We start from the raw sequence: 27255 nt of genomic DNA, 5'->3' as shown, positions 1-27255 counted from the left end.
GATTGGAAAAGGTCAGTTTTTATTCAAATCCCAAAGAGCAATGCCAAAGAATGTTCAAACTACCACACAATTGCACTCATTTCACATACCAGCAAAGTAATGCTCAAAATTATCCAAGCCAGGCCTCCACAGAACATGAACCAAGAACTTTCAGATGTACAAGCCTAGATTTAGAAAAGGCAGAGGAACTATAGACCAAATTGCCAAAATCTTTGGATCACAGAAAAAGCAAAAGCATTCCAGAAAAACATCTACTTCTGCTTTATTGACTATACTAAAGCCTTTTAGTGTATGGATCACAACAAACTGTGGAAAATTCTTCAAGAGATGGGAATAGCAGACCACCTTACCTGCCTCCTAAGAAACCTGTATGCAAGTCAAGAAGCAACAGCTAGAACTGGACATGGAACAATGGACTGGTTCCAAACTGGGAAAGGAGTATGTCAAGGCTGTATACTGTCACCCCACTTATTTAACTTATATGTAGAGTACATCATGTGAAATGTCAGACTGGATGAAGCACAAGCTGGAATCAAGATTGCTGAGAGAAATATCAATAATGTCAGATATGCAGATGACACCACCCTAATGGTAGAAAGCAAAGAGGAACCAAAGAGCCCCTTGATGAAGGTTAAAGAGAGAGGGGAAAAGCTGGCTTAAGACTCAATGTTTTAAAACAAAAATCACAGCATCTGGTCCCATCACTTCATGGCAAATAGATGGGGAGACAATGGAAACAGTAACAGACTTTATTTTTGGGGGCTCCAAAATCACCATGGCTGCAGGTGACTACAGCCATGAAATTAAAAGACACTTTCTCTTTGGGAGGAAAGCTATGACAAACCTAGACAGCATATTAAAAAGCAGAGACATTACTTCGCCAACAAAGGTCTGTCTAGTCAAAGCTATGGTTTTTCCAGTAGTCATGTATGGATGTGAGAGTTGGACCATCAGAAGGCTGAACGTTGAAGAATTGATGCTTTTGAGCTGTGGTGTTGGAGAAGACTCTTGAGAGTCCCCTTGGACTGCAAGAAAATCAAACCAGTCAGTCCTAAAGGAAATCACTTCTGAATATCCATTAGAAGGACTGATGCTGAAGCTGAAGCTCCAATACTTTGGCCAAGTGATGCAAAGAACTGACTCACTGGAAAAGACCTTGATGCTGGGAAAAACTGAAGGCAGCAGAGAAAGGGGACAACAGAGGATGAGATGGTTGGATGACATCACTGACTCAATGGACATGACTTTGAGAAAGCTCCAGGAGATGGTGAAGGACAGGAAAGCCTGACATGCTGCAGCCCATGGGGTCGCAAAGAGTTGGACACAACTGAGCGACTCAGTATCGGTCTCAGTTCAGTCACTCAGTCGTGTCTGACTCTTTGTGACCCCATGAACCGCAGAATGCCAGGCCTCCCTGTCTATCACCAATTCCCAGAGTCCACCCAAACCCATGTCCATTGAGTCAGTGCTGCCATCCAGTCATCTCATCCTCTGTCGTCCCCTTCTCCTCCTGCCCTCAATCTTTCCCAGCATCAAGGTCTTTTCAAATGAGTCAGCTCTTTGCATCAGGTGGCAAAAGTACTGGAGTTTCAGCTTCAACATCAGTCGTTCCAATGAACACCCAGGACTGATCTCCTTTAGGATGGACTGGTTGGATCTCCTTGCAGTCCAAGGGACTCTCCAGAGTCTTCTCCAACACCACAGTTCAAAGCCATCAATTCTTCAGCGCTCAGCTTTCTTTATAGTCCAACTTTCACATCCACACATGACCACTGAGTGACTGAACAACACCAAATACAAATACAGGCATTATTTTTTTCTGAAACACGATCAGTAGCTAAAAAACACATACAAATACATAAGCACTTTTAATATATGAAATATTATTCAAATATTTATATCTAAAAGCATGTATACTCAAAGCAATCCTATATTTATATGCTTAATATTTAAACAATAGAATATGCTAAATATTTCTGAAAAAAGCTAATGGGGAAAAATTATATTTTTAATCCATATGTAAACTTATCCTATTATTTTCTAATATTATATGTTTATAAAACTTAGGTTACACCTAAAATCCAAAATTACTTTATCTATATTGCTACAAAACCTACTTTTTCTTCTCGTTCTGTTTCAAGGTGTTTCTTAACAGACCAAAGTTCATTTCTGAGATTGCATAGTTCAGTCTCCTAAAGAAAAAGGAACATGAAATTTATAAGTGCATCTATATAGTTCTTAAGATAATGAAAATGCAAACTAGTATTTTAAAACTTTAGTTTTACAGAAAAATGAATTCACTCATAAAAGATATACATTTTAAAAGCTTGCTGTTATGAAGGCTGCTAGATGAACATAACCAAAGATTTCATTTAGACAAATTTTAACACTATATATATCTCTAAAGAAATATTTAACACTATATACATCTCTTCTTCTCATCCTCTCCCAATCTATCCCACTCCTCCTTTCCAAACCTCAATCAGAGCTCAAACTTATTTGTAATTGGAATTTATAACTTTTCACTTGAAAAAAAGAGATCATTCTACAATTTCAAAAAAAATTAGAAAACCATCTCCCTATAAAATCTATAATATCCCTTTCAGATCTATGGTTATTTGATTCTATAGATCAAAAATTATGGTTTATATGAAAATTGGCTTCTACTCCTATTTGTTCTCACCAGAGATGCTTTCATTGATGAGTGTTCTTGTTCTTTGCTCTTATACAATCCTAATTCTGAGTCTCTTTCTTCAACAATTTTATCATATTGGTGCTATATTAAATAGAGAGAACATTTTAGATGTATTAGAAGTTCAAAAGCTTCTGTTTTAGTAACATTGTTATCCTAATGCATTTAATATTTACAAAAATGATGTCTATGAATTCAGTAATATATATTTGAGCATATTTTTAAATTTTTTAAATTACATTTTTAAATGCTAACAATAAAAACAATAAAACATAGATAACGGTCTTAGAAATAACCCAAGAGCAAAAAATAATATTTTTTAATTAGGAATAATGAATTTCATAATTTTAAAAAAACATTAGAAACACGAGGACCTCTTAGAAAAACTGCTGATTCCAGATCTTGGGCAGGAAATACAAGATGAATCTTAAATATTTTGTTGTTAACATAAAGTAAGAAAGCTATCACAGATTATTAGGGTCAAGTCAAAAGGACCTGCCAACCAGTTTTAAGAGGTTCCCACTGGCCAAAGTTGGGACAATTTAAGTATCAATAAGGATAAAAACTGTACTGGATTAAGACATACAAAAGTTGCTTACATTTATGAGTTCACAATATTACTTAAAATATTTTTAATTTCTCATAGGTTACTTCATAATAATATCCTAGCAACAACTTATAAAGATTGATAGGTATAGCCCACTTTCTATCAAAATCCTGAAGAGTATAAGACTTAATTCCCTAAGGTAATGATTACTTTAAAACAACAGTAAAAAGTAGAGCATACTCACAAATACAACTAACATAGTTTTACATCTATTTATTATTGTTTAGTATATGTTGGCCATAGGTAGAGGACACAAATATTATATTTATTTAAGCACATATACTAGGTATGTATTTTAATAAAAATAAGATGGAAAATTCTGTAAGAGACTACTAAGAAAACTGAGAACAAGAGTGGTTATATCTATCCATAAAATGATGAGGAAAGACTTCTTCAAGGAAGTGACACTTAGGCTCAGCTTCAGGTAGTGAAGATTTGGAAAAATGAGAGATCAAGGGTATTCCAGCTATAATTAGACACTGTTGTCTAAACAATTTTGTCTAACAAATCAGAATACTATATTTTACCATTTTATGCATAAATATTGCTAAAATTGATAATTTTCATTATACAAAAGGGAAAAAAAATCACCTTATGTTTTTCCATAAGTGCAACCATTTCAGCTATTTTATGTTGACATCGTATATCAATTTCTTTCTGTAATTTTACTGCTTCATCAGCTACTACTTTTGCTTTTGCAACCTATGAAATAAATTTAAAGTTTTTTAAAATTAATGCCCAAAAAGCAAATTAAACTCAAATGTTAAATTTAAGTTAAAATGAAGAAATCAAACACCAGGAAATTAGGAAAGCTAAGTAGAAAATGCACTACTGTTTTGGTTTATTTTAGTTAGGGTCTTCTATCAAGTGAGATGACAGTATAACACTGTAAAAATCATTTAATCTTTTCAAAACAGTTATATACTACTCAATACTTAAATACTTAGCATAACAATACTTTTAGTTTCTATTTTAAAAAGCTAATTAATTGTCCCTGATATAATTTACTAAATCTTCTAAAGAGTTATAATGTTAAAAGAATTATTACTTTTCTCTTAAAATGTTAACATACAAATATATGGTTTTAGTATAACAAGTTTTCAAACATACCTCTCCCAAAAGATTTTCTTCTAATAGCTTTTTGTCCTCAATTTCTTTCTGATAGCTGTCAGTCATTTGTTTAAATTTTTGTTTGGCACCTTCTAGTTCTATCTCTAATTTATTGACCTTCGAATAAAGAAAATAGAATGAACATTAGTAAATGCTGTGGATTACTTGAAAAATGCATTCATTTTGGGGTTTTGTGACTCTCAGAAGATGATTTATAAGATATTACAGTTGGATCATTTTCCTTACACTTTTCATATGGGGAGATGTGCTTTATTTTTCACAAAATCTATCTTTTCTCCTAAAATACATAGTCGTGACAAGTAATATCCTAAAAGCAGGCATAGTTTTATTTTTTAAATTTTTTGACAATATTTAAATTATTTAGTCTCTTGTTTTATTACAATAAGTAACTATTCCATTTGGACAGAACACCCATGTGATTCAAAGAAAAAGCGATGGGGAGGGAGGTAGGAGGGGGGTTCAGGATGGGGATCACCCATGGTGGATTCATGTCAAGGTATGGCAAAACCACTACAATATTGTAAAGTAATTAGCCTCCAATTAAAATAATTAAACTTATATTACAAAAAAAAATAAAGTTTATTGTGATATAACTTATATGCAAAAAAAACCCACATATTTAATGTGGAAATCCAGCTGGATATTTAATGGAGTTCCAACTTAGCTATTTAAAATCCTAAAAGATGATACTGTTGAAGTGCTGCACTCAATATGCTAGCAAATATGGAACACTCAGCAGTGGCCATAGGACTGGGAAAGGTCATTTTTCATTCCAATTCCAAAGAAAGGCAACACCAAAGAATGTTCAAACTACCATACAACTGTACTCATTTCACATGCTGCTGCTGCTGCTGCTAAGTCGCTTCAGTCGTGTCCAACTCTGTGTGACCCCATAGACGGCAGCCCACCAGGCTCCCCCGTCCCTGGGATTCTCCAAGCAAAAACACTGGAGTGGGTTGACATTTCCTCCTCCAATGCATGAAAGTGAAAAGTCAAAGTGAAGTCGCTCAGTCGTGTCCAACTCCTAGTGACCCCATGGACTGAAGCCTACCAGGCTCCTCCGTCCATGGGATTTTCCAGGCAAGAGTACTGGAGTGGGGTGCCATTGCCTTCTCTATTTCACATGCTAGCAAGGTAATATTTAAAATCCTTCAAGTGAGGCTTCAGCAGTACATGAACCAAGAACTTCCAGATGTACAAGCTGGATTGAGAAAAGGCAAAGGAACCAGAGATCCAATTGCCAACATCCACTGGATCATAGAAAAAGCAAGGGAACTCCAGGAAAACATCTCCTCCTGCTTCATTGACTACACTGAAGCCTTTGACTATGTGGATTACAACAAACTGTAGAAAAATCTTAAGGAGATAGGAATACCAGACCACCTTAACTGTCTCCTGAGAAACCTATATGCAGGTCAAGAAGGAACAGAACGGACATGGAACAACCAAGAGACTGGTTCAAAATTGGAAAGGAGTAGGACAAGGCTGTATACTGTCACCCTGTTGATTTAACCTACATGCAGAGTACATGATATGAAATGCTAGGCTAGATGAATCATAAGCTGCAATCAGGACTGGCAGAAGAAATAACAACCTCAGATATGCAGATAATACCACTCTAATGGCAGAAAGTGAAGAAGAACTAAGGAGCCTCTTGCTGAGGGTGAAAGAGGAGAGGGAAAAAGCTGGCTTAAAACTCAACATTCAAAAATCTAAGATCATGGCATCCGGTCCCATCACTTCATGGCAAGTAGATGGGGAGACAATGGAAATAGTGACAGACTTTATTTTCTTGGGCTCCAAAATTACTGCACACGGTGACTGCAGCCATGAAATTCAAAGACACATGCTCTTTGTAAACAAAGTTATGACAAATCTAGATAGCATACTAAAAAATGGAAATATATCACTTTGCCAACAAAGGTCCATATAGTCAAAGCTATAGTTTTTCCAGCAGTCATGTATAGATGTGAGTTGGACCATAAAAAAAGCTAAGCATTGAAGAATCGATGCTTTTGAATTGTGGTGCTGGACAATACAACACTCCTTTGGACTGCAAGATCAAACTAGTTAATCCTAAAGGAACTCAATCCTGAATATTCATTGGAAGGACTGATGCTGAAGCTGAAGCTCCAATACTTTGGACACCTGATGAGAAGATCAAACTTACTGGAAAAGACCCTGATGCTGGGAAAGATTGAGGGCAGGAAGAGAAGGGGTTGACAGAGGATGAGATGGTTGGATGGCATCATTGACTCAATGGACATGAGTCTGAGCAAACTCTGGGAGAAAGTCAAGGACAGGGAAGCCTGGCATGCTGCATTCCGTGGGGTTACAAAGAGTCAGACATGACTTAGTTACTGATCAACAACACTTAATGTATACAGTTTGATGAGTTTGGACATATGCATGCATCAATGATCATCAAAATCAAGAAGATAGACATACCCATCACCTTCAAAAGTTTCCTTCTGTCCCTTTTTTTCCCATAAGAACATTTACATTAAGAGTCTACCCTCTTAACAAATTTTAAAGTAAACAATACAGAATTGTTCACTAGAGGCATTATGTAATACAGCATATCTCTAAAACTACATTATCATGCATAACTGAAGTGAAGTGTTAATAGCTCAGTTGTGTCTGACTCTTTGCAACCCCATAGACTTCAGCCCACCAGGCTCCTCTGTCCACAGAGTTCTACAGGCAAGAATACTGGAGTGGGCTGCCATGCCCTTCTCCAGGTGATCTTCCAGACCCAGGAATCAGACCTGGGTCTCCCACATGGCAGGCAGTTTCTTTACCATCTGGGCCACCAGGAAAGCCATAACTGAAATTTACACAAATTGAAGAACAATTCCCCATCCCCCACTCCTGCCAGTCCCTGATATTACTGCTTTCATGTGATTGATTATTTTAACTATCATGCAGTATTTGTTATTCAGTGACTGGCTTTTGTTGCTGAATTGGAAGTATTCTTTATATATTCTGGGTATTAGATCATTACCAACTACATGATTTGCAAGTATTTCTCCAGTTCTGTGGGTTGTCTTTTCACTCTCTTGATGGTGTCCTTTGACCCTTTGATAGTGTTCTCTTGAACACTATAAATAGAGCAAAAAGGTTCAATGCAATCATTCCAACTGCCTTTTTGTCAGAACAAATTGATCCCAAAATTTACAAGAAATTCCCAGGGACCCTGAAGAGCCAAAACCATCTTGGAAAAGAAGATTATTGGAAGACACATAATCCCCAATTTTAAAACTCACTACACAAAGCTACAATAATCAAAACAGTGTGGTACTGACATAAGGTAAACATATGGATCAATGTCTAACCCTTATGGCAGAAAGTGAAGAAGAACTACAGAGCCTCTTGATAAAAGTGAAAGAGGAGAGTGAAAAAGTTGGCTTAAAGCTCAACATTCAGAAAACGAAGATCATGGCATCCAGTCCCATCAATTCATGGGAAATAGATGGACAAACAATGGAAACAGTAGCTGACTTTATTTTTCTGGGCTCCAAAATCACTGCAGATGGTGACTGCAGCCATGAAATTAAAAGACGCTTACTCCTTGGAAGGAAAGTTATGACCAACCTAGACAGCATATTGAAAAATAGAGACATTACTTTGCCAACAAAGGTCCATCTAGTCAAGGCTATGGTTTTTCCTGTGGTCATGTATGGATGTGAGAGTTGGACTATGAAGAAAGCTGAGCACCGAAGAATTGATGCTTTTGAACTGTGGTGTTGGAGAAGACTCTTGAGCGTCCCTTGGATTGCAAGGAGATCCAACCAGTCCATCCTAAAGGAGATCAGTCCTGGGTGTTCACTGGAAGGACTGATGTTGAAGCTGAAACTCCAATACTTTAAATAAATAACTGAACACCATTCAAACACTAAACACTAAGAAGAAAATTGGTATAATTATAACAATAAAACAGAAGAATTACTCTCTAAGGCAAGAGAATATTACTACATAAAGGGAGTGTCTTTATTATGGAAAAAAAAGTTCTATTATATGTAGAAAAAAACCCACTCCCTTATCTATGCAGTAGTATATCACAGACAGAAGTGGTAAAGAAAATAATGGGCAAGCTATACACAGACTAAAATAAATGTTGGATTCTGACTTAAAGCCTGCCATCAGATGAGGCTATACAATTGAAGTACATTAACTTACTTGCCACTATAAAGCCTGCCACCAGATGCAGCTTAATTGTCACTTGCCACTCACTGATAGGATTTTGCTATGAATCTGCAAATAACTGATTTATTATGGTCTCTATCAGACTTTACTTTTTTGGGCTCCAAAATCACTGCAGATGGTGACTGCAGCCATGAAATTAAAAGACGCTTACTCCTTGGAAGGAAAGTTATGTCCAACCTAGATAGCATATTCAAAAGCAGAGACATCACTTTGCCAACAAAGGTCCACCCAGTCAAGGCTATGGTTTTTCCTGTGGTCATGTATGGATGTGAGAGTTGGACTGTGAAGAAAGCTGAGCACTGAAGAATTGATGCTTTTGAACTGTGGTGTTGGAGAAGACTCTTGAGAGTCCCTTGGACTGCAAGGAGATCCAACCAGTCCATTCTGAAGGAGATCAGCCCTGGGATTTCTTTGGAGGGAATGATGCTAAAGCTGAAACTCCAGTACTTTGGCCACCTCATGTGAAGAGTTGACTCATTGGAAAAGATCCTGATGCTGGGAGGGATTGGGGGCAGGAGGAGAAGGGGACGACAGAGGATGAGGTGGCTGGATGGCATCACTGACTCGATGGACATGAGTTTGAGTGAACTCCGGGAGATGGTGATGGACAGGGAGGCCTGGCGTGCTGCAGTTCATGGGGTTGCGAAGAGTCAGACACGACTGAGCGACTAAACTAAACTGAACTGATGCAGTCACAGAGAAGGCACTGGCACCCTACTCCAGTACTCTTGCCTGGCAAATCCCATGGATGGAGGAGGAGCAAATCCCTGGTAGGCTGCAGTCCATGGGGTCGCGAAGAGTCGGACACGACTGAGCAACTTCACTTTCACTTTTCACTTTCATGCATTGGAGAAGGAAATGGCAACCCACTTCAGTGTTCTTGCCTGAAGAATCCCAGGGACAGAGGAGCCTGGTAGGCTGCCGTCTATGGGGTCGCACAGAGTCGGACACGACTGAAGTGACTTAGCAGTTAGCTATGCAGTCAAACCTCTCTGCTAATAATAATCTGTATTTGCAGCTGATCCCCAGTGCTAACATACCTCAGCTCCACCTGAGATCATCAGGCATTAGATTCTCATAAGGAGCATGCAACCTAGATCCCTCAGCACACACGGTTCACAGTAGGGTTTGCACTCCTATGAGAATCTAATGCCTCCACTGATTTGACAGGAGGCAGAGCTCAAGAGGCAATAAGATTGATGGGGAGTGGATGAAGCTTTGGTCACTTGCCTGTCACTCATCTGTTTGCAGCCTGGTTCCTAATAGGCTATGAACCAGTCCATGGCCCAGAGGTTGGGGACCCCTGGCTTAAATGATTTTAACACAGCTAAACCAAAGATGTGTGTTCTATTAAAACTAAAATAACTGCTACAATATAAAGGGCTTTGTTGCTATGGTTCAGTCACTAAGTCATGTCTGACTTTTTGCAACCTCATCAACACACCAGGCCTTCCTGTCCTTCACTATCCTTCACTGGCCTGGGCTTCCCAGGTAGCATTAGTGGTAAAGAACCTGCCTGCCAATACAGAAGATGTAAGAGATGTGGGTTTGATCCCTGGGTCCGGAAGATCCCCTGGAGAAGGGCATGGCAGCCCACTCCAATATTCTTTCCTTGAGAATCCCATGGACAGAGTAGCCTGGCAGGCTACATTTCATAGGATTGCAAAGAGTCGGACATGAATGAAGTGACTTAGCACACACACAAAGGGCTTAAATTTCTAAATTCTCATCTATGTACTAGTATTTTTTTTTCTTAAATAAAGATTCCAAATACCTTTATCTCATAAACATTCAGCTGCTTGCTTTCTGCTGTACTCTTTTTTTTAAAGGCCTTATTCTGTTAGAAGTAAAAAATAAAGAATTATGTTTAATATCAAAGTGATTCAAACTTATACTTTCACTGACTTAGACTAAATTACTAAAGTAAAGGAAAGCATTATTCTCTAAAACTGCAGTGAATATAAAGGGTTTTTTTAAAAAAGTAATTTGATTTTGAGAATCAGTACATACCTCCTGCTGGAGTTCTTCAATAAACTTGCTTTTATTTTCAACCTGTTTCCTCAAATTGTTACACTAAAAAATGAAGAGAAATTAAAATTATTTTATTCAATATTCCAGTCAAAATAAATACTTTCAAACTAACAAAAATATTAACGTAGAGATTACTTCAAAAACTATGTCATTAGGACTTCCCTGATGGTGCCTTGGTTAAGAATCCACCTGCCAATACAGGGAACATGGGTTCAATCTTTGGTCTGGGAAGATGCCACATGCTGTGGAACAACCAAGCCCATGCACCACAACTACTGAGCCCACACTCTAGAGCCCATGCACAACTACTGAGCTAACATGCTGCAAGTACTGAAGCCCATGAGCCTAGAACGCATGCTCTACAAGAAAACCCACTGCAACAAGAAGCCCATGCACTGCAACAAAGAGCAGCCCCTATTCACTGCAACTAAAGAAAGCCCACGTGCAGCAACGAAGACCTAGCCCAGTCAAAACTAAATAGTCGTGTCATTAAATAATTCTATTAATGTCAAACCTACCTAGGGTAAAGGAGATAAGAGATAAAACTGAGAGCTCACTAAAGGTACAGAATCCAGTAAGACAAGCCTGCATAAAGTCCCAAACTCAAAAGACTACCTAATCAGTGAAAGTATAAATAAGAAATAAATCTGCCACATAGAAGAAAACAGTAAGGAAACTTGTCTTGACCCTGGCACTGAGTGAATGGTATAAAAACTGTCATGAAAATCTGTAGTAGCCATGAAGTGGCCTTATATTTGGGGGGGTGGGCCAGGGGTTAGTTACAACTGAATTCATGTTATCTCAATAATCTTAAAAAACTTCAAATGGGCTCCGGTTAGTAGTGCCCTCAAGATAATCTTTTTGGGAGGATAACAATTTCAACACAAGCCTCAGAAAATTACCACAGATAGTTCCAAGAAATAAAAAAATGTAAAGAAATAAGGCTCCAAGAGTAAAAATCAGTAGAAAGAACAAAGAGCAAAATCAGAACTGAAAAGGCTTCAGATATTGAAATAATTAAACAAAGAATATCAAATTAAAATATTTTAAATATTGTTTTTAAAGACCTGAAACTATGAAAAAGAAACAGACCATAAAGGAAAATTGATCAGATTTTTAGAACTAATTAAAACTTCAGTATGCAGGTCAGGAAGCAACAGTTAGAACTGGACATGGAACAACAGACTGGTTCCAAATAGGAAAAGGAGTACGTCAAGGCTGTATATTGTCACCCTGCTTATTTAACTTCTATGCAGAGTACATCATGAGAAACGCTGGACTGGAAGAAACACAAGCTGGAATCAAGATTGCCGGGAGAAATATCAATCACCTCAGATATGCAGATGACATCACCCTTATGGCAGAAAGTGAAGAGGAACTCAAAAGCCTCTTGATGAAAGTGAAGGAGAGTGAAAAAGTTGGCTTAAAACTCAACATTCAGAAAACGAAGATCATGGCATCCAGTCCCATAAATTCATGGGAAATAGACGGGGAAACAGTGGAAACAGTGTCAGACTTCATTTTTTTGTGCTCCCAAATCACTGCAGATGGTGACTGCAGCCATGAAATTAAAAGACGCTTACTTCTTGGAAGGAAAGTTATGATCAACCTAGATAGCATATTAAAAAGCAGAGACATTACTTTGCCAACAAAGGTCTGTTTAGTCAAGGCTATGGTTTTTCCAGCGGTCATGTATGGATGTGAGAGTTGGGACTGTGAAGAAAGCTGAGCACTGAAGAATTGATGCTTTTGAACTGTGGTGTTGGAGAAGACTCTTGAGAGTCCCTTGGACTGTAAGAAGATCCAACCAGTCCATCCTAAAGGAGATCAGTCCTGGGTGTTCATTGAAAGGACTGATGCTGAAGCTGAAACTCCAGTACTTTGGCCACCTCATCCGAAGAGTTGACTCACTGGAAAATACCCTGATGCTGGGAGGGATTGGGGGCAGGAGGAGAAGGGGACAAGAAGAGGATGAGATGGCTGGATGGCATCACCAACTTGATGGACATGAGTCTGGGTAAACTCTGGGAGTTGGTGATAGACAGGGAGGCCTGGCGTGCTGTGATTTATGGGGTCGCAAAGAGTTGGACACGACTGAGTGACTGAACTGAACTGAACTGAATAAACATGTAATTAAAATTTAAAACTCAATAGAGACAAGAAAATCAGTCACTTCTTGGCCTTACCAAATGAATGCTGAAAAAATGTTTAAACTATCAGTTTTAAGTATAACCGGATTATAATATTGCCTGAGAAAGCTCATTTTACATATTTCTCCATTCTTCAGACCATCAAAATTTACTCGAGAGTTAATATTGATGATCATATCTTTCTCCTACTTAGCTTTCCCTAGAAAATTATAACTGACATTGCTGCTGCTACTGCTGCTAAGTTGCTTCAGTCGTGTCCGACTTTGTGCGACCCCATAGATGGCAGCCCACCAGGCTCCTCCGTCCATGGGATTTTCCAGGCAAGAGTACTGGAGTAGGGTGCCTTTGTCTTCTCCATAACTGGCATTACTATACAGGGGACGACAGAGGATGAGATGGCTGGATGGCATCACTGATTCAATGAACCTGAGTCTCAGTGAACTCCAGGAGTTGGTGATGGACACGGAGGCCTGCTGTGCTGCAATTCATGGGGTCGCAAAGAGTTGGACACGACTGAGCGACTGATCTGATACATTATAAAAATCCCCTTTATAACTGTAGTTACAATAGTTCAAAAAATATGTATATATAATATCAGATCAATTTTGCTATTTTTACTGCCCCATCTCACTCTCTCCTCTGAATAAACTAATGAAAATTAAAGTAACTTAAGTATTCAATCTTTTTAAATTTAAAAAATATCTAAACTTAGGACTAGTTAATATATTTGATGGAATGCCCAGAAATTATTAAAATTTTAAATTATTACAGTTCATTTTTAAGTAAAATAATTCAGGTACATAAAATCAAAGAATCTTATTCACTAGAATTCTAGCTAGAAAAAAAAAAATAGTGTTAATTATTAGAGCTCAGAACTTTAGAAAGTGAACTACGTTCTCCAAAGGACTATTTGCTAACTCACTACACAGAAAGTCAAGTTTAGGACAAGTGTGTGGTGAAAGTGAGTCAGTATCACTAGCCAGAGAGTAAAAACATCTCACAAAAAGAAAGGGGAAATTTTTCTGCAGCTCCTTTGACTATAAAAAATGGGAGAGATATCTAAGCACAATTTTTTAAAAGCATCTTGCCACTGTAAGATATCCACAGCAAATGCAGCTGCTGAAGGTATGAAATTTGGAGAAAGGAAAGAGATAGTGGACGAGCAATTTAACAAAGCTTTGCTCTTTGAAGCATTATGCAGAAACTTCTAATTCCAAAGCCTCTTCGAACAAACCTGCAGTAAAAATCCTATACTATTCTTGAAAGCCTTCAAAATAGAACTGAGATCTCTTTGTACAGGACAATGTAAAGGTTGGCCCTAAAGAGTCTAGCCATACATATATTGTTATAGAGTCTCTAGTCCCAAGTATCTTTCACATCTGATAATACCTTGTTTTCTAGTATCTTCATTTGTTTATCTTTTTTTATAACTTCACATTCAATGCTTCGAGCCTAAAAAAACATTAACATCAGATTTAAAATGTTAACAGAAAAAATAAAAAATAAAATGTTAACAGAAATTCTATTTTCTTCTGAGTATCTTTTAGACATGGAATTATAAAGCTTAGTCTTATATTTCTAAAAAAAATAGTTATCAGCTCCACCAGTTTATTTCAGCTACATTTTTAAAAATACATATAAAATTCTTATATTTAAAAAATTAAAAAAAATGTTTTCATGCATATATGTTAATGTTCATTATCACTTTACAATCTTTTATTAGCTTTCCCAGGTTATACTCAATTTTAAAAATTATATATAGATGTTTTCCGTCTTTTAAACACGTTTTTCACAAACATTTATTAAACTGAACTTTGTAACAATCCAATGATGTAGAAAAATACGTATTATTATACCCATTTTAGAAATGAGGGAAAAAAGGCTAAGATAAAGTATGGACTGGGATAAAAGAAGAGTATAACAAATTTCACCAAGAAATATTTGCAACCTGAATTATTTCCAGGAAACTGTTTCAATAAGCAAACTGAAATCCAACCACGGAAAGCTTAAAGATGCTATCAATTTGTCTTGCATTTCACTTTTTTATTAACTCATCATTAATATCTTCTACATTGGTAAAATAAATTTTAAATTCTTAGTGGAAGATTTTTGTTTTACATTAACCATCAAATTCATGTTTTTCTCTACACCAACAAGATAAGTGTTTTGAAGCAGCCTCTGACACAAATTTTAAAGTAGTGAATTACATACCAAGTCTTTAGGAGACTAATTTGGGGGGGCTGAATTTAACTAATAAATATGAAACTGAAAGAAAAAAACAGCTTTGGGGGTGGGGAAAGTGGTACAGTCTAAAGAATGTTAGAGAGGCAACTCTTCCACTTCTTAGACATGTAGCTTTTTTGCACTTTTACCTTTTGGAGGCCCAGTTTCCTAATCCATGAAATGAGGACAAAAATGACTTCCAGCTTAAATAACATAAAGAATCTAGAATGTTCCTGGTCATTGCAAGTCCTTAAAAATATAGTTCATCTTACCCTTAGACTATTCCAACAGTCTTAAGCCCTCCAACATGTAAATATAATTATGACACTTCTCAGGTCAACTCTTCAACAACCTCAAACTCCTAAATATATCTGTGAGGCCTGAAATGATCTACCCTCATTTTTCCCCATCCTCATTCTTCCATTTATCTTCCCATCTCTCATCTTTCTATACTCTCTCCGCCAACACCACTATCTTAAACTCCACCTTTTGGCCTAGATAAACTTGTATAGTTGTTTAAATATAGGGGCCCTATCATATTTCCAAGGCTCTCTCATACTTCATATATTGTGTGTGTGTGTGTATGTGTATGTGTAACTTGAAATACTCTTCTCCCTGATCTACTTATGCCTACACCACTGCCTTCCACTAATTGAATTAATCGGAGGTTTTAACATGAATTTTGCTTCTTCCAAGAAGCTTGTCCTGACTCAAGTTCAGACAGTTGTCCTTTCCATGGTCTCCAATAGCAATTATATAGAATTATATAGCAATATATAGCAAATATATATTCTATAAAGAGAGAGAATTTATATATTTTGGTCTTCTTTTTTAGTGTAAATTCCACAGTAACCCTGATCAGTTCATAAAGTTGGATGGGGACTAATCTGTCTCCAAGGGTGGGAATGCAACTCAGGCTTGGAGAGATTACTCTATCCCCTAACTGCAATGAATGGCTGAAGTATAAGTGAGCTAAACTAGGCAAGAGTCCTCACTAACATTTTTTTTCAAAGCTTTGAAGACTAATTTTATAGCCTTCTAACTGATTCCAATGCCTTTCACCACTCCCTACTCTGTTCTTAAAAATTAAAAATGTTACTTGTCTAATAAAAAACCTTAAATGGATCACTACTGCCCAACAAAACAAACTAAAACAAAACTTCAGCACCCAAAACACTGCCTGGCACATTGTAGGTAGTTAATAATATTTGTGGAATGAATGAAAAAACAAAGTCAAGGTCTTCACAATCTAATTTGATCATTGCAATCTATTTTGGCACAATTTTCTCCCACTGTATGTTATACAACATAATCACTTCACATACTTTGTACTATTCTACTTTTGTGATAATCTTCCCTAAAAGCCTTCCTATCTCAACTCTTTGAAATCATTTCCACCAATGTACAACACAAACTTATTAATCACTTTATTAGTATATTTTATATTACTAAAGCATGAGCCTATTTAGCCTAAAATATAAATCGACATTTATAAATGCTAAGTGTTAAAGAAATTTAGAATTATGCCATTATTTCTTCTAGATAAAAACCACGTAAGTAAAACAACTCAACATGGCCCACGTTTTTAAGGTCAACAGTCTACAACAGTCCTTGGCCCTCCAGTTATCTGTACAATAGTACACTTGTTTTTGGACACCAGCTACTGCTTTTATGATTTGAAATTTTGTGATAGAACCTACTATTAAATACAACATACATTTTCTTCACTCTTGTCCAATTTACATTTAACTTCATCTCCTTTCTGTTTTAGTTCTTCTCTCACAGATTCCAGCTCATTCCTTAAAGGAAATGGAAGAGTGACATTGCAATAAAATCTACATTTTCATTTTATTCCCTTTCTGGAACTTCTAAAATTGACTACTGATCAGTTTAAAAATTTTTATTGGTTTATATCTTCACTTTGATTGATCATTTTTCATGCATCAGTATATACACTTCTACTCCTAAATTTAAATTAATTTATACATTTACTTTGAAATTATTTAGATCTTTATAGTTATTTTTACATAAAAAGAAACTTCAAGATAGAAAAACTTATTTCTTATTTAAGTCAAGATTTCACTTTCCTGTTTTCTTAGTCATCATTCTAAGACATAGTCATAATGCTGTACAAATAAATAAGGGACATATATACAGGTGATTTTAATGAAGAACTGTATGACTGTGATATTTGCATATACATGTATGCTTATGTATGTATAGAGTATTTCACAGAAACATACACAGGAAACCATGCTACCTCTGGAGAGGAAAACTGGATAGCAGAAGACAAAAGGCAAGAAAGATAGTTTTCTTGCCTCATATCCCTTTGTTTCTTTGATCTTTACACCATATGCACATATAATCCTTTCAAACTTTTTTTAAAAAGCTATCTGCTGTGCATGGAAACAACAGTACTTTGTCTCAGAAGAATATTTAAAGCTATTTCTAATTGTAGACTCTCTTATTGTTACAGCTGATATGTTACTAAGTCAAATGTGAATGCATGGACTAGTAATCAATCATGTGAAATAACCGGCCTTATAAAAACTGAGTCTAGGATGCTTACTCTTTGAGTTTTAAATCTTTAATTGGCACATTCTTACTTTTCCTAAATATATTACTTAGAGTTCTGTAAATCCATAGAGTAGGTAGATGTACAAAAAGATATTATCCAAATAATTCCAATTCTCTTAGATAAAAAGTAGCCTTTCTCTAAATATGTTTTCACTTTTCATCCCCAAAATGTTTAGTGGCTTAATCACAGATTTAACCTGTAAACTTCTGAAGAAGAAAAGTAAGCATATAAGACAAAAGTAATCCTTAGAAACATAATAAAAGATGACTTTCCAAATATGGAAAATAGTAACAGTTAAGTATCAGGCACTGTGCTCAGTGCTTTATTCATATTTCCTCACGTAATGCCCAAACAGTCCTATGAGGGAGACATACTAGGTCTAAGGAAATATCAAATAATTTACAACAGTTAAGTTTTAATGACCACATTCTTTAATAAAACCTAAATCAAAACTTAATACATCAGAATATAAGTACAAGCAAGAGCCCCCAAATATATGTAAATCATCTAAATTACTAATGGATTAAAAGGAAACTGGAAATATAAAAACTCTATCCCAGAGCTACCTACCGGGGAAGTATGTGCAATATTACAATCTTTAGCAAGGTAATTTTGAAGGTCTTAGAAAATAAGATCTCCTATCAGCTGTCTATCAGGCATCTATAGATCTGTATCTGTGTGTCTGTTTATTGATCAATGGGTTGCTGAAGCTTTGGACCCTTTAGCTGATGTTTCAGGGTCCATTGTAAGTGCTGTCACTATGCCCCCTCCATGCAGGTGTATGAATGGAGGAAGCAGCTATTTTTATGAGAATAACCTCCCCAAATGCAAGTGTTCTAGTGGCTACGTGGAAATGCAAGTGTTCTAGTGGCTACGTGGGAGGATATTGTGGAATGGGACTTTCACAAGGTATTCCTCCAGGAACTAACGCGTCCATGCTGTTGACAATCATCCTGATCATCAGAATTGCTGCTTTAGCCGCTTTAGGATTTTTCCACTATCAGAAAACCGGCTCCCTTTTGTCTTATCTGCCCAAGCTGTCAAGCTTAAGCAGTCTCAAATCCTCTGAAAATGGAAATGGGGTGACCTTCAGATCAGGGGATGATGTTAATATGGATATTAGAGTAACTGGTTTGGGGCCTGAGTCTGCTATTGACAGATTGCTGGGAATGAGGGAACATTTTGCCACAGACATCAGGAAGCCACCCATAATATTTGGGAACCTGATGTATGCCTCCAAGGACACTACTATCACAGCAGCTCAGCCAACAACAACCCCGGTAACTGAATCTGGAACAGTGTATAACAAAAACTATGGAAGTCCCATTAACCCTGCTGAACAGGGTTCAGACACAAAGCCAACTCCCTCAAGTCCTGATGAAACGCAGCTAACAAAATGAAATATCTTCAAACAAAAACCAAAACAAAGTGTCAACTTTGAAAATCCATTCTATTCCAAGATGGAGAATGAACCAAAGGTCAATGCTGCTAAGGTTTCTTGGAAAAAAGGCTCAACTCCAGGCTATAGTGCAACTACAGGCTACAGATGATATTAAAGACACCGCGAATTGTTTAGGATTGTTTAGGATTTTGTTTTTCTGTTTTTCTTGGTGTTATCACAATCATCTACTTTAATGCCTGTATGACAGTCAGTCAAGAGGATATAGCATTATTTTAATTTAAGTCTTCTTTTGTTACAGAAGACTCAGAGGCATAGCTGTGCTGGCTATTTAGGGAATAATTAGAAACAGACTTTTGCACATTTTTTTTTTTTACAAACAGATGAAAAAAATTAACATTCAGTACTTTATTAAAAGAATATATTTTTTCCCCTGTACTCCTGTAGTTGGTACTGTTTGTAGAAACACTGCCTTGTATGCCTTGTTTACTCATCTCATATTTTTACAAATAATTATCACCTTGTACTATATGTATATCTTTGCACTGAACCTCTCTGAAGGTAATACTATAAATATATTGTACATTTGTAAATTTGAGAAAGATTATCACATCATTAAATTTGCTAATGAAAGTAAAAAAAACAGGTTATTTAGAAAATAATAAACATGATAAATTGCATATCAAAAACCAGGTCACAGATCTACAGTAGTGTCAGAAGTAAATTGATACTTGAAATGATTTTATTATTTGAAATGATTTTATTAATTTATTATTTGAAAAAGAGAAAGGTAAACTAAATATCAATATATCAATTTTTTAAATAACTAAAGAAAATATTAATATTTGATTTCAGACAGGAAAAAAAAAACTTCTAAGTTCATTTATAAATTTATAAATTATTTATATAATATATATTTCTATATAAATTCACAAATTATTTACATATAATATTTATAAATTATTTATAAATTTACAAAAGCAATGGGAAAAAATTTCAAAAAGAAAGCATTTTAGATTTAATAAAAAAAATTTTTTTTAATTCTGTATGACAAAATAATTACCCACAGTAGGAAAACAACAGGTTAGGGAAAATATGTGCTGTAAATAAAACAAGATAAAGGATTAATATGTTTTTAAAAGCTTGACTAAATCAGTAAGAAAACAGTCAAGATCTCAAAATATTATAGGCAATGCTGCCAAGTCGCTTCAGTCGTGTCTGACTTTGTGCGACTCCACAGACGGCAGCCCACCAGGCTCCCCCATCCCTGGGATTCTCCAGGCAAGAACACTGGAGTGGGTTGCCATTTCCTTCTCCAATGCATGAAAGTGAAGTTGCTCAGTCGTGTCCAACTCTTAGCAACCCCATGGACTGCAGCCCACCAGGCTCCTCTGTCCATGGGATTTGCCAGGCAAGAGTACTGGAGTGGGGTGCCATTGCCTTCTCCAATTATAGGCAATAGATACAGGCAATTTAGAAAGAAGAAAATCTAGCAAGCACACAAAAAATTCCAAAGTTTACCCAAAACAATGAAAATTATAAATCCTAAGAACTATAAGTTATTTCTATTATATCATCAAATAAATAAATAAATGATAATAACCAAAAGTAATTGTTTTTATAACCAGCATTTTCATAAAACATTGGTTGTACTGCATACTTTACAAATGATAGAACCTATCAGAAATCATTTGTCTATCAAAAGTAATTGAAATAAATTACTCAATAAATTCACACTTGAAATTTATACTTTAAGAAAAAATCTGTATGTGCCAAAACATTTACTACAGTATTATTTATGAAAGTGAAAAACTGTAAAATGTAAATATCTGAATTAAAATAATGCTATATCCTCTTGACTGACTGGCATACAGGTATTAAAGTAGATGATTGTGATAACACCAAGAAAAACAGAAAATACTTAAAATAATATTAGAGTTTTAAAATATCTCTTCTAAGTGCTCTGACATATGATTAGTGTACTTTCTGAAATATTAATTATTAGGAAATTTATGATATTTTAAAATTAATTTCTGTATCTAATATCATTATTTCAAACTAAGTATAAAATAGGCATTATTACAATTTTATTTTTAAGCAGTATTCCAAAATAGTAATTTAAGTCTAATTTTTTACTTTATTCTATATTAAACATAAAATTAATCTAAATTAACTACAAGTTAATAGAAAAGAAATACTATTTTTGGCTAGTCAAAAAGGCCAATGCATTAGTCTTGCCTTAATTGTGTTTCTGTCTCTCCCAGATGTTCTATTTGTTTCAACATCCTTTCTTCTTGCCTTTTGCTATTCTAAAGAAATAATCAGTGTTGTTTATATTAATTAGTTTGCTTCAACAGAAATAAAATTGAAACTAACATTTAAGATCTTTATCTATCTTAAAATTCATTTAGTTATAAATAAAACAAGAGAATGGGTTATTTAACTTGTATAATGCCACACAACTTTTCCAGTCTTACTCTATTCCCTAATATCTATGTATTAATACTAGCTAAAAAAATAAGTCTTACTTGCTGTTTCCCACTGATACTTTGAGACTTGTGTCCTCTGTACATATTGTTATGGCTTTAAGGAATGCTTTTCCACTCATTGCACCTACTGAGCTCATAATTACTGACTTTTTTAAGGCAAAACTTAATGCTATATTCTTCTGAAGGCTTCTCTTTCCCCAAGGCCGAGGTGATCCTGTGAATTCTGATAGCACTTGGTCTCCAAAATAATACATATGATATTTTAAGCACTTTTTCATTGAGTCATAAACTCCTAAAGAGGGAGGATGATATTTTATTTATCACTATATGTTCCACAGTGTCTTATATTATTTGCTAACAAATACTTGAATATTTTATTAAAATATTTATAAAAATCTTGATGCTTCAAATTAGAATAACTTTATCAATAGGGAGCCTCCATCTTCTGTTGCCTTTTATTACCACTGAGGATCAATATGCGTATTTTTCTTCTAAAACAAAGTATTTAGAAGAAAAAGATAATCAGATAATCTAAGATAATCAGACTTTTAAAGCTGAAAGAATCTTCAGTGGTAATCTATTCTAAGCCCCTAATTTTACAGTAAGAAAATTGTCAATGATACTTTCTTTTTCAACTCACATTAATGTCTTCTTGTTGTTTCTTGAGTTCCAGGGCCATATCACTTGTTTCTTGTGCTAGTTCTTTGTTTTCCAGTGAAAGCCTGTTGCAGCTTGCAGTTAGTTCAGTATTCTTCAGCCTATTTTTTTTTAAAAACAACATATCATACCAAAATATTTACACATAAAATTATATAATATAGAATTTTATCCAAAATAATCTTAGGGGAAAGAAAGGAAGGGCTGGGGCTACAAATGAAACAAGATTGGCTTTTAGTAAAGAATTTTTGAGGCTGAGTGATAGGTATATGGGCTTCCTAAGCGGTGCTAGTGGTAAAGAACCCGCCCAACAGGGGTTTGATCAAGATCACTTAAAGGAGGGCATGGTACCCCACTCCAGTATTCTTGCCTGGAGAATCCCATGGACAGAGGAGCCTGGCAGGCTACAGTCCATAACAGTTGCAGAGTCAGACCCAACTGAGGTGACTCAGCAGGCACACATGCATGTATGCACAGTAAGTATATGCTGTTTCATTACATTATTCCCTCTTTTAACACTGTATGTATTTGAAATTTTTCTATAATAAGTTTTTTGAGATGTCATATATTTCCTAGCATACTTCCCGTAATGCTTCCCCCTTCACCTTTCCATAAATTTTGAAAACCACATTATTTTTTACATATTTTCTTTCTAACAGGCTGTCTCTTAGAAACTATTTCAAACTTCTGATGATTTAAGTATTACATGAGACATTAATGATTTAATTAAATATTACAAAATCATTTAAATGAGTATTAATATTTTCATTAAGATAAATAAAATATATGCATATGCACAACACTTACAAGGTCTCAAATATTCTACATCAGAAGAGAGATTACTACTATCACTAGTTGCAGCCAGGATCAATTTTAAATGAGGGAAGGGAAGTGTGTGGCTCATGGAATGATTTCAGAAGCACCTATATCTCCGACTTACTGATGCTGGAAACTCATCAAAGTGTTTTAATTAAAAAATGAAAAGTTGAAAGAACAAATATACCAAGGATAACACAAATTTATATTAATCAGTTAATTCGTTAAAAAGGACTTTGGTTAACAGATGAATTTTACCCAGAGCCCCTACAAAAGTATTGTTGAAAAGTACCAGAAGCTGGGAATGGGAGCTGAAAGAGAAGTGACAAGATGCTGAGTAAATTGTTTATTTCTTATTTTTATCTAGAGTTGAAAAACCAGAACACAAAAATTATGCTCTCCACTAGACTGCCTCCTTGAATTTAGTTCTCCCTGAGTGACAACACAACAATTATTTCCTCCTATTTTCTCTAGAAATTAAATTTACTAAGTAAGTGAAGCAACTAAATATTATGCTTGGACAATATAAGAGATGAATTTGTATTTCTGTCATTTCATCAATTCAAACCTACAAAGTAATTTAGTAAAACAACCAAAAAAACTACAGCTAGAACTACAAATGATTATTTTTATAAGAAACTAAATAATCTCCAAAAAATATATATCACACTTCTAATATAGTTCTCAAGTTTGTGATATACTCTTATGTCAATAATACATAGTTTCTTTAACAATGAAATTGATAAATTATTTTGATCTTTAATCAGAAATAAAAACTTTAAGCCTATTCAAAAAAGCATTATACATAATTTACTAATTTAGTATTAACTACAGTGAAAAGTAGTTAATATTTTATAATACTACAGAAAGTTTAGGAATTGAACACACAAACTACTTTATAGATAGAAAACATACTTCTCATTTTCAAGCTCAGTTTTCAGCTCTTTAACCTGATTTGAATAATGCTGTTCACTTGTTGCAATGGCAGTTAACTGTATTTCCAAATCATGTACTTTTTTCTGGAAAATAAACACATATTATCACAGCAAACGCTTTTACAATTTTCTCACTTAAGAAGTATGGTCACTCTATGTAAGCAAGTTATATACTTGGTAAAAAATATGTCAAAATTTTTAAATTGATTTAATGCCATAGTCATTATAATTTCAATACAGTGAGCAATGACAAATGCAATACTAAAAGTAAATTTCATTTTCATATTCTGAAGCTCAACCAGTAAAATTATACTTGAAGTGAAGTGAAGTGGCTCAGTCGTGTCCAGCTCTTTGCGACCCCATGGACTGTAGCCTGCCAGGCTCCTCCGTCCATGAGGTTTTCCAGGCAAGAATACTGGAGCGGGTTGCCATTTCCTTCTCCAGTGGATCTTCCCAACCCAGGGATCGAACCCAGGTCTCCCGCATTGTAGGCAGATGCTTTTACCATCTGAGCCACTAGGGAATATTATAAAATACTGTTGTCTGTTTTATACTACCAAGTAATAAATTTCAACTGAAATATCATTATTAAGAAAAAATATATTAGTTAATGAAATCAAGCAATATCAGAAAAGTAAGCTGCTCTTATTATGTTAGAAAGACAATTACAATGTTAATACTATAATAAACTGAAAACACTTTTTAAAAATAAAAGACATTCTAAAACTATAACATGAAAACTATAAACTAAGAACTTAATAAAAGCTAAAATTAAAAGTATCAATTAATAAATACTTATAAGACATCAAGAAATGTATTATTATAAGCCATGCTTATATTATTGGTATCTTAAATGTTGACATTTCTCTGCCTCATTATAATATGGAGGTTTTGTTTTAAATCAATTACAGCAGAAACACATGTTCAAGAGGAATTAAATACAGCAGAAACACATGTTCAAGAGGAATTTTGTGAAGCAATCTTGTGCAAATCTAACAGCCATATAATCTACAATGTAAATCTGTACCCTACTAGTAAAACACTTGAAAGAAAAAAATGTATCCTTTTTAAACGAACCTCTCTGGTTTGGAGAAGCCCAGTTAGTTCTTGTTCTGCTTCTTTTAATTCTTCAGCAATCTTCTCAAATTGTTTCTTCTCATCTAAAAGCTTTTGTTTTTCTGCCTATTTTAAGAACATTAACGAATCATGATAACCAAAGCATACACACATTCAAAATAATCAAACTTCTCAAATATAGTTGTGAAGAGAATTATGACTTTCTCTTTGGTTAAAATTTTTTAAAAAGAGAAAACAAGTCATTAAGTAAATTCCAAAACTAAATATGATGACAGGACTTAATGGACAGAGCCCTGTAAGTTTTTTTTTTCTTTTTTTTTTTTTAAATTTTATTTTTAAACTTTACATAATTGTATTAGTTTTGCCAAACATCAAAATGAATCCATCACAGGTATACATGTGCTCCCCCTCCTGAACCCTCCTCCCTCCCCATACCATCCCTCCAGGTCGTCCCAGTGCACCAGCCCCAAGCATCCAGTATCGTGCATTGAACCTGGACTGGCATCTTGTTTCATACATGATATTTTACATGTTTCAATGCCATTCTCCCAAATCTTCCCACCCTCTCCCTCTCCAATAGAGTCCATAAGACTGTTCCATACATCAGCGTCACTTTTGCTGTCTCGTACACAGGGTTATTGTTATCATCTTTCTAAATTCCATATATATGCGTTAGTATACTGTATTGGTGTTTTTCCTTCTGGCTTACTTTGCTCTGTATAATAGGCTCCAGTTTCATCCACTTCATTAGAAATGATTCAAATGTTTTCTTTTTAATGGCTGAGTAATACTCCATTGTGTATATGTACCACAGCTTTCTTATCCATTCATTTGCTGATGGACATCTAAGTTGCTTCCATGTCCTGGCTATTATAAACAGTGCTGCGATGAACATTGGGGTACACGTGTCTCTTTCCCTTCTGGTTTGCTCAGTGTGTATGCCCAGCAGTGGGATTGCTGGATCATAAGGCAGTTCTACTTCCAGTTTTTTAAGGAATCTCCACACTGTTCTCCATAGTGGCTGTACTAGTTTGCATTCCCACCAACAGTGTAAGAGGGTTCCCTTTCCTCCACACCCTCTCCAACATTTATTATTTGTAGACTTTTGGATCACAGCCATTCTGACTGGTGTGAAATGGTACCTCATAGTGGTCTTGATTTGCATTTCTCTGATAATGAGTGATGTTGAGCATCTTTTCATGTGTTTGTTAGCCAAGACTCATACAGACAGAAAGACAAGTGGCAAAGGAGTAGTCAAATGTAGAATGCATCTCTCTTCAAAGATACATCAGGAATACCTCTTCAGATGCAGAAGACCTTGCAAAGCACCAGCTGAAACTGGCAGGAGTCCCTGACCACTGGAATCATGCAAAAATCAACAGGATGAAGGAAGAAAAGGGAAAAAGAGGAGGAGAGAGAGCAGGACTGGACCTGCACCCACGGAGTAGGGGAGCGGAAGCAGGGGTGAGGACCTCACACAGGGGCAATTGAGGCTGTTGGAGAGTGAAGCGGCTGATCTGTGACAGTCTGAATGGAGTAAGAACCACACAGACAATCCATGCCACAGCCTTACATAGCCCAGACAGGAATGCAAGCCCACCGGAATGTATGGTGGCTGGGAGCTGGAGCACAGTGATTAGAGAGCAATCCCAGGGTGAGGACTGCTGTTGACTGTGGGGAGACGGCCCAAAGGGACAGGAGGGAGTAGATCAGAGTGTGGAATACCTTTGGAGCAAAACCAGGAAGCAGGGCACTACTGCTGAGTTAGGAGCAGACGGTGGAGCCATCACTGTAGCCCCTCTCCCCACACGCAAGTGCCAGCAGCTGACCAATAGAGAAAGAGCCCAGAGAGGGTGGCCCTTTGAGTGCCTGATATGTCAAACAATAGACAAGGACCAGCCAGGGAGGCCCTTTGAAAGTCCAGCTGCCAAAGGCTAGAAAAAGATTCTGTTAATAATAGTACTATATCTCCTGCACCTTGGCCACTGGCATCCCTAGACACATAACATCATGAAGGTCCCCACGATCCAAGCAACTGTGCCACCTCCAAGTTTGATCCTTACTGGAGGCAAAGCAGCCAGAGACTAGAAACAAATCCTAAAATGCTGTATCTCCTCTGCCCATAGTCACCATCTTCCCTGCACACCTGGCACCGCCAGGGTCCCTGCAATCCAAGTAGCTGTGCCATCTCCATGCTTGATCCCCACTGGGGCAGAGATACCATAGGTTAGAAAAATCCCTAATAGGGTCATATCTCCTGTGCT

General features: G+C 36.0%; 1 protein-coding gene across 19 annotated transcripts in view; it reads right to left on the bottom strand.

Annotated features, from left to right (window-relative positions):
* The window catches only part of SYCP1 (synaptonemal complex protein 1), a 144782-nt gene that overhangs the window by 44602 nt on the left and 72925 nt on the right, over positions 1-27255 (bottom strand). For 13 of the 19 annotated variants that reach the window (XM_086392007.1, XM_086392019.1, XM_086392008.1 and 10 more), the window contains 12 exons: positions 24992-25096; positions 23895-23998; positions 22147-22264; positions 21256-21326; positions 16758-16839; positions 14207-14269; positions 10647-10709; positions 10411-10473; positions 4410-4526; positions 3891-4001; positions 2684-2776; positions 2118-2192 (listed from right to left, as the gene is read on the bottom strand). In XM_086392007.1, coding sequence (XP_086248133.1) covers positions 2118-2192; positions 2684-2776; positions 3891-4001; positions 4410-4526; positions 10411-10473; positions 10647-10709; positions 14207-14269; positions 16758-16839; positions 21256-21326; positions 22147-22264; positions 23895-23998; positions 24992-25096 — 1065 coding nt within the window. The remainder of the gene's footprint in view (positions 1-2117; positions 2193-2683; positions 2777-3890; positions 4002-4409; positions 4527-10410; positions 10474-10646; positions 10710-14206; positions 14270-16757; positions 16840-21255; positions 21327-22146; positions 22265-23894; positions 23999-24991; positions 25097-27255) is intronic. The other 6 variants (XM_086392018.1, XM_086392011.1, XM_086392015.1 and 3 more) reach the window with 3 other exon arrangements.

The sequence above is a fragment of the Bos grunniens genome, chromosome 3 (genome assembly GCF_055505025.1).
Source record: "Bos grunniens cultivar Pamir isolate PY7600 chromosome 3, Bosgru_T2T1.0, whole genome shotgun sequence".
Lineage (NCBI taxonomy): Eukaryota > Metazoa > Chordata > Mammalia > Artiodactyla > Bovidae > Bos > Bos grunniens.
The sequence above is the reverse complement of the archived record's forward strand: the minus strand, read 5'-3'. Positions and strand labels throughout refer to the sequence as shown.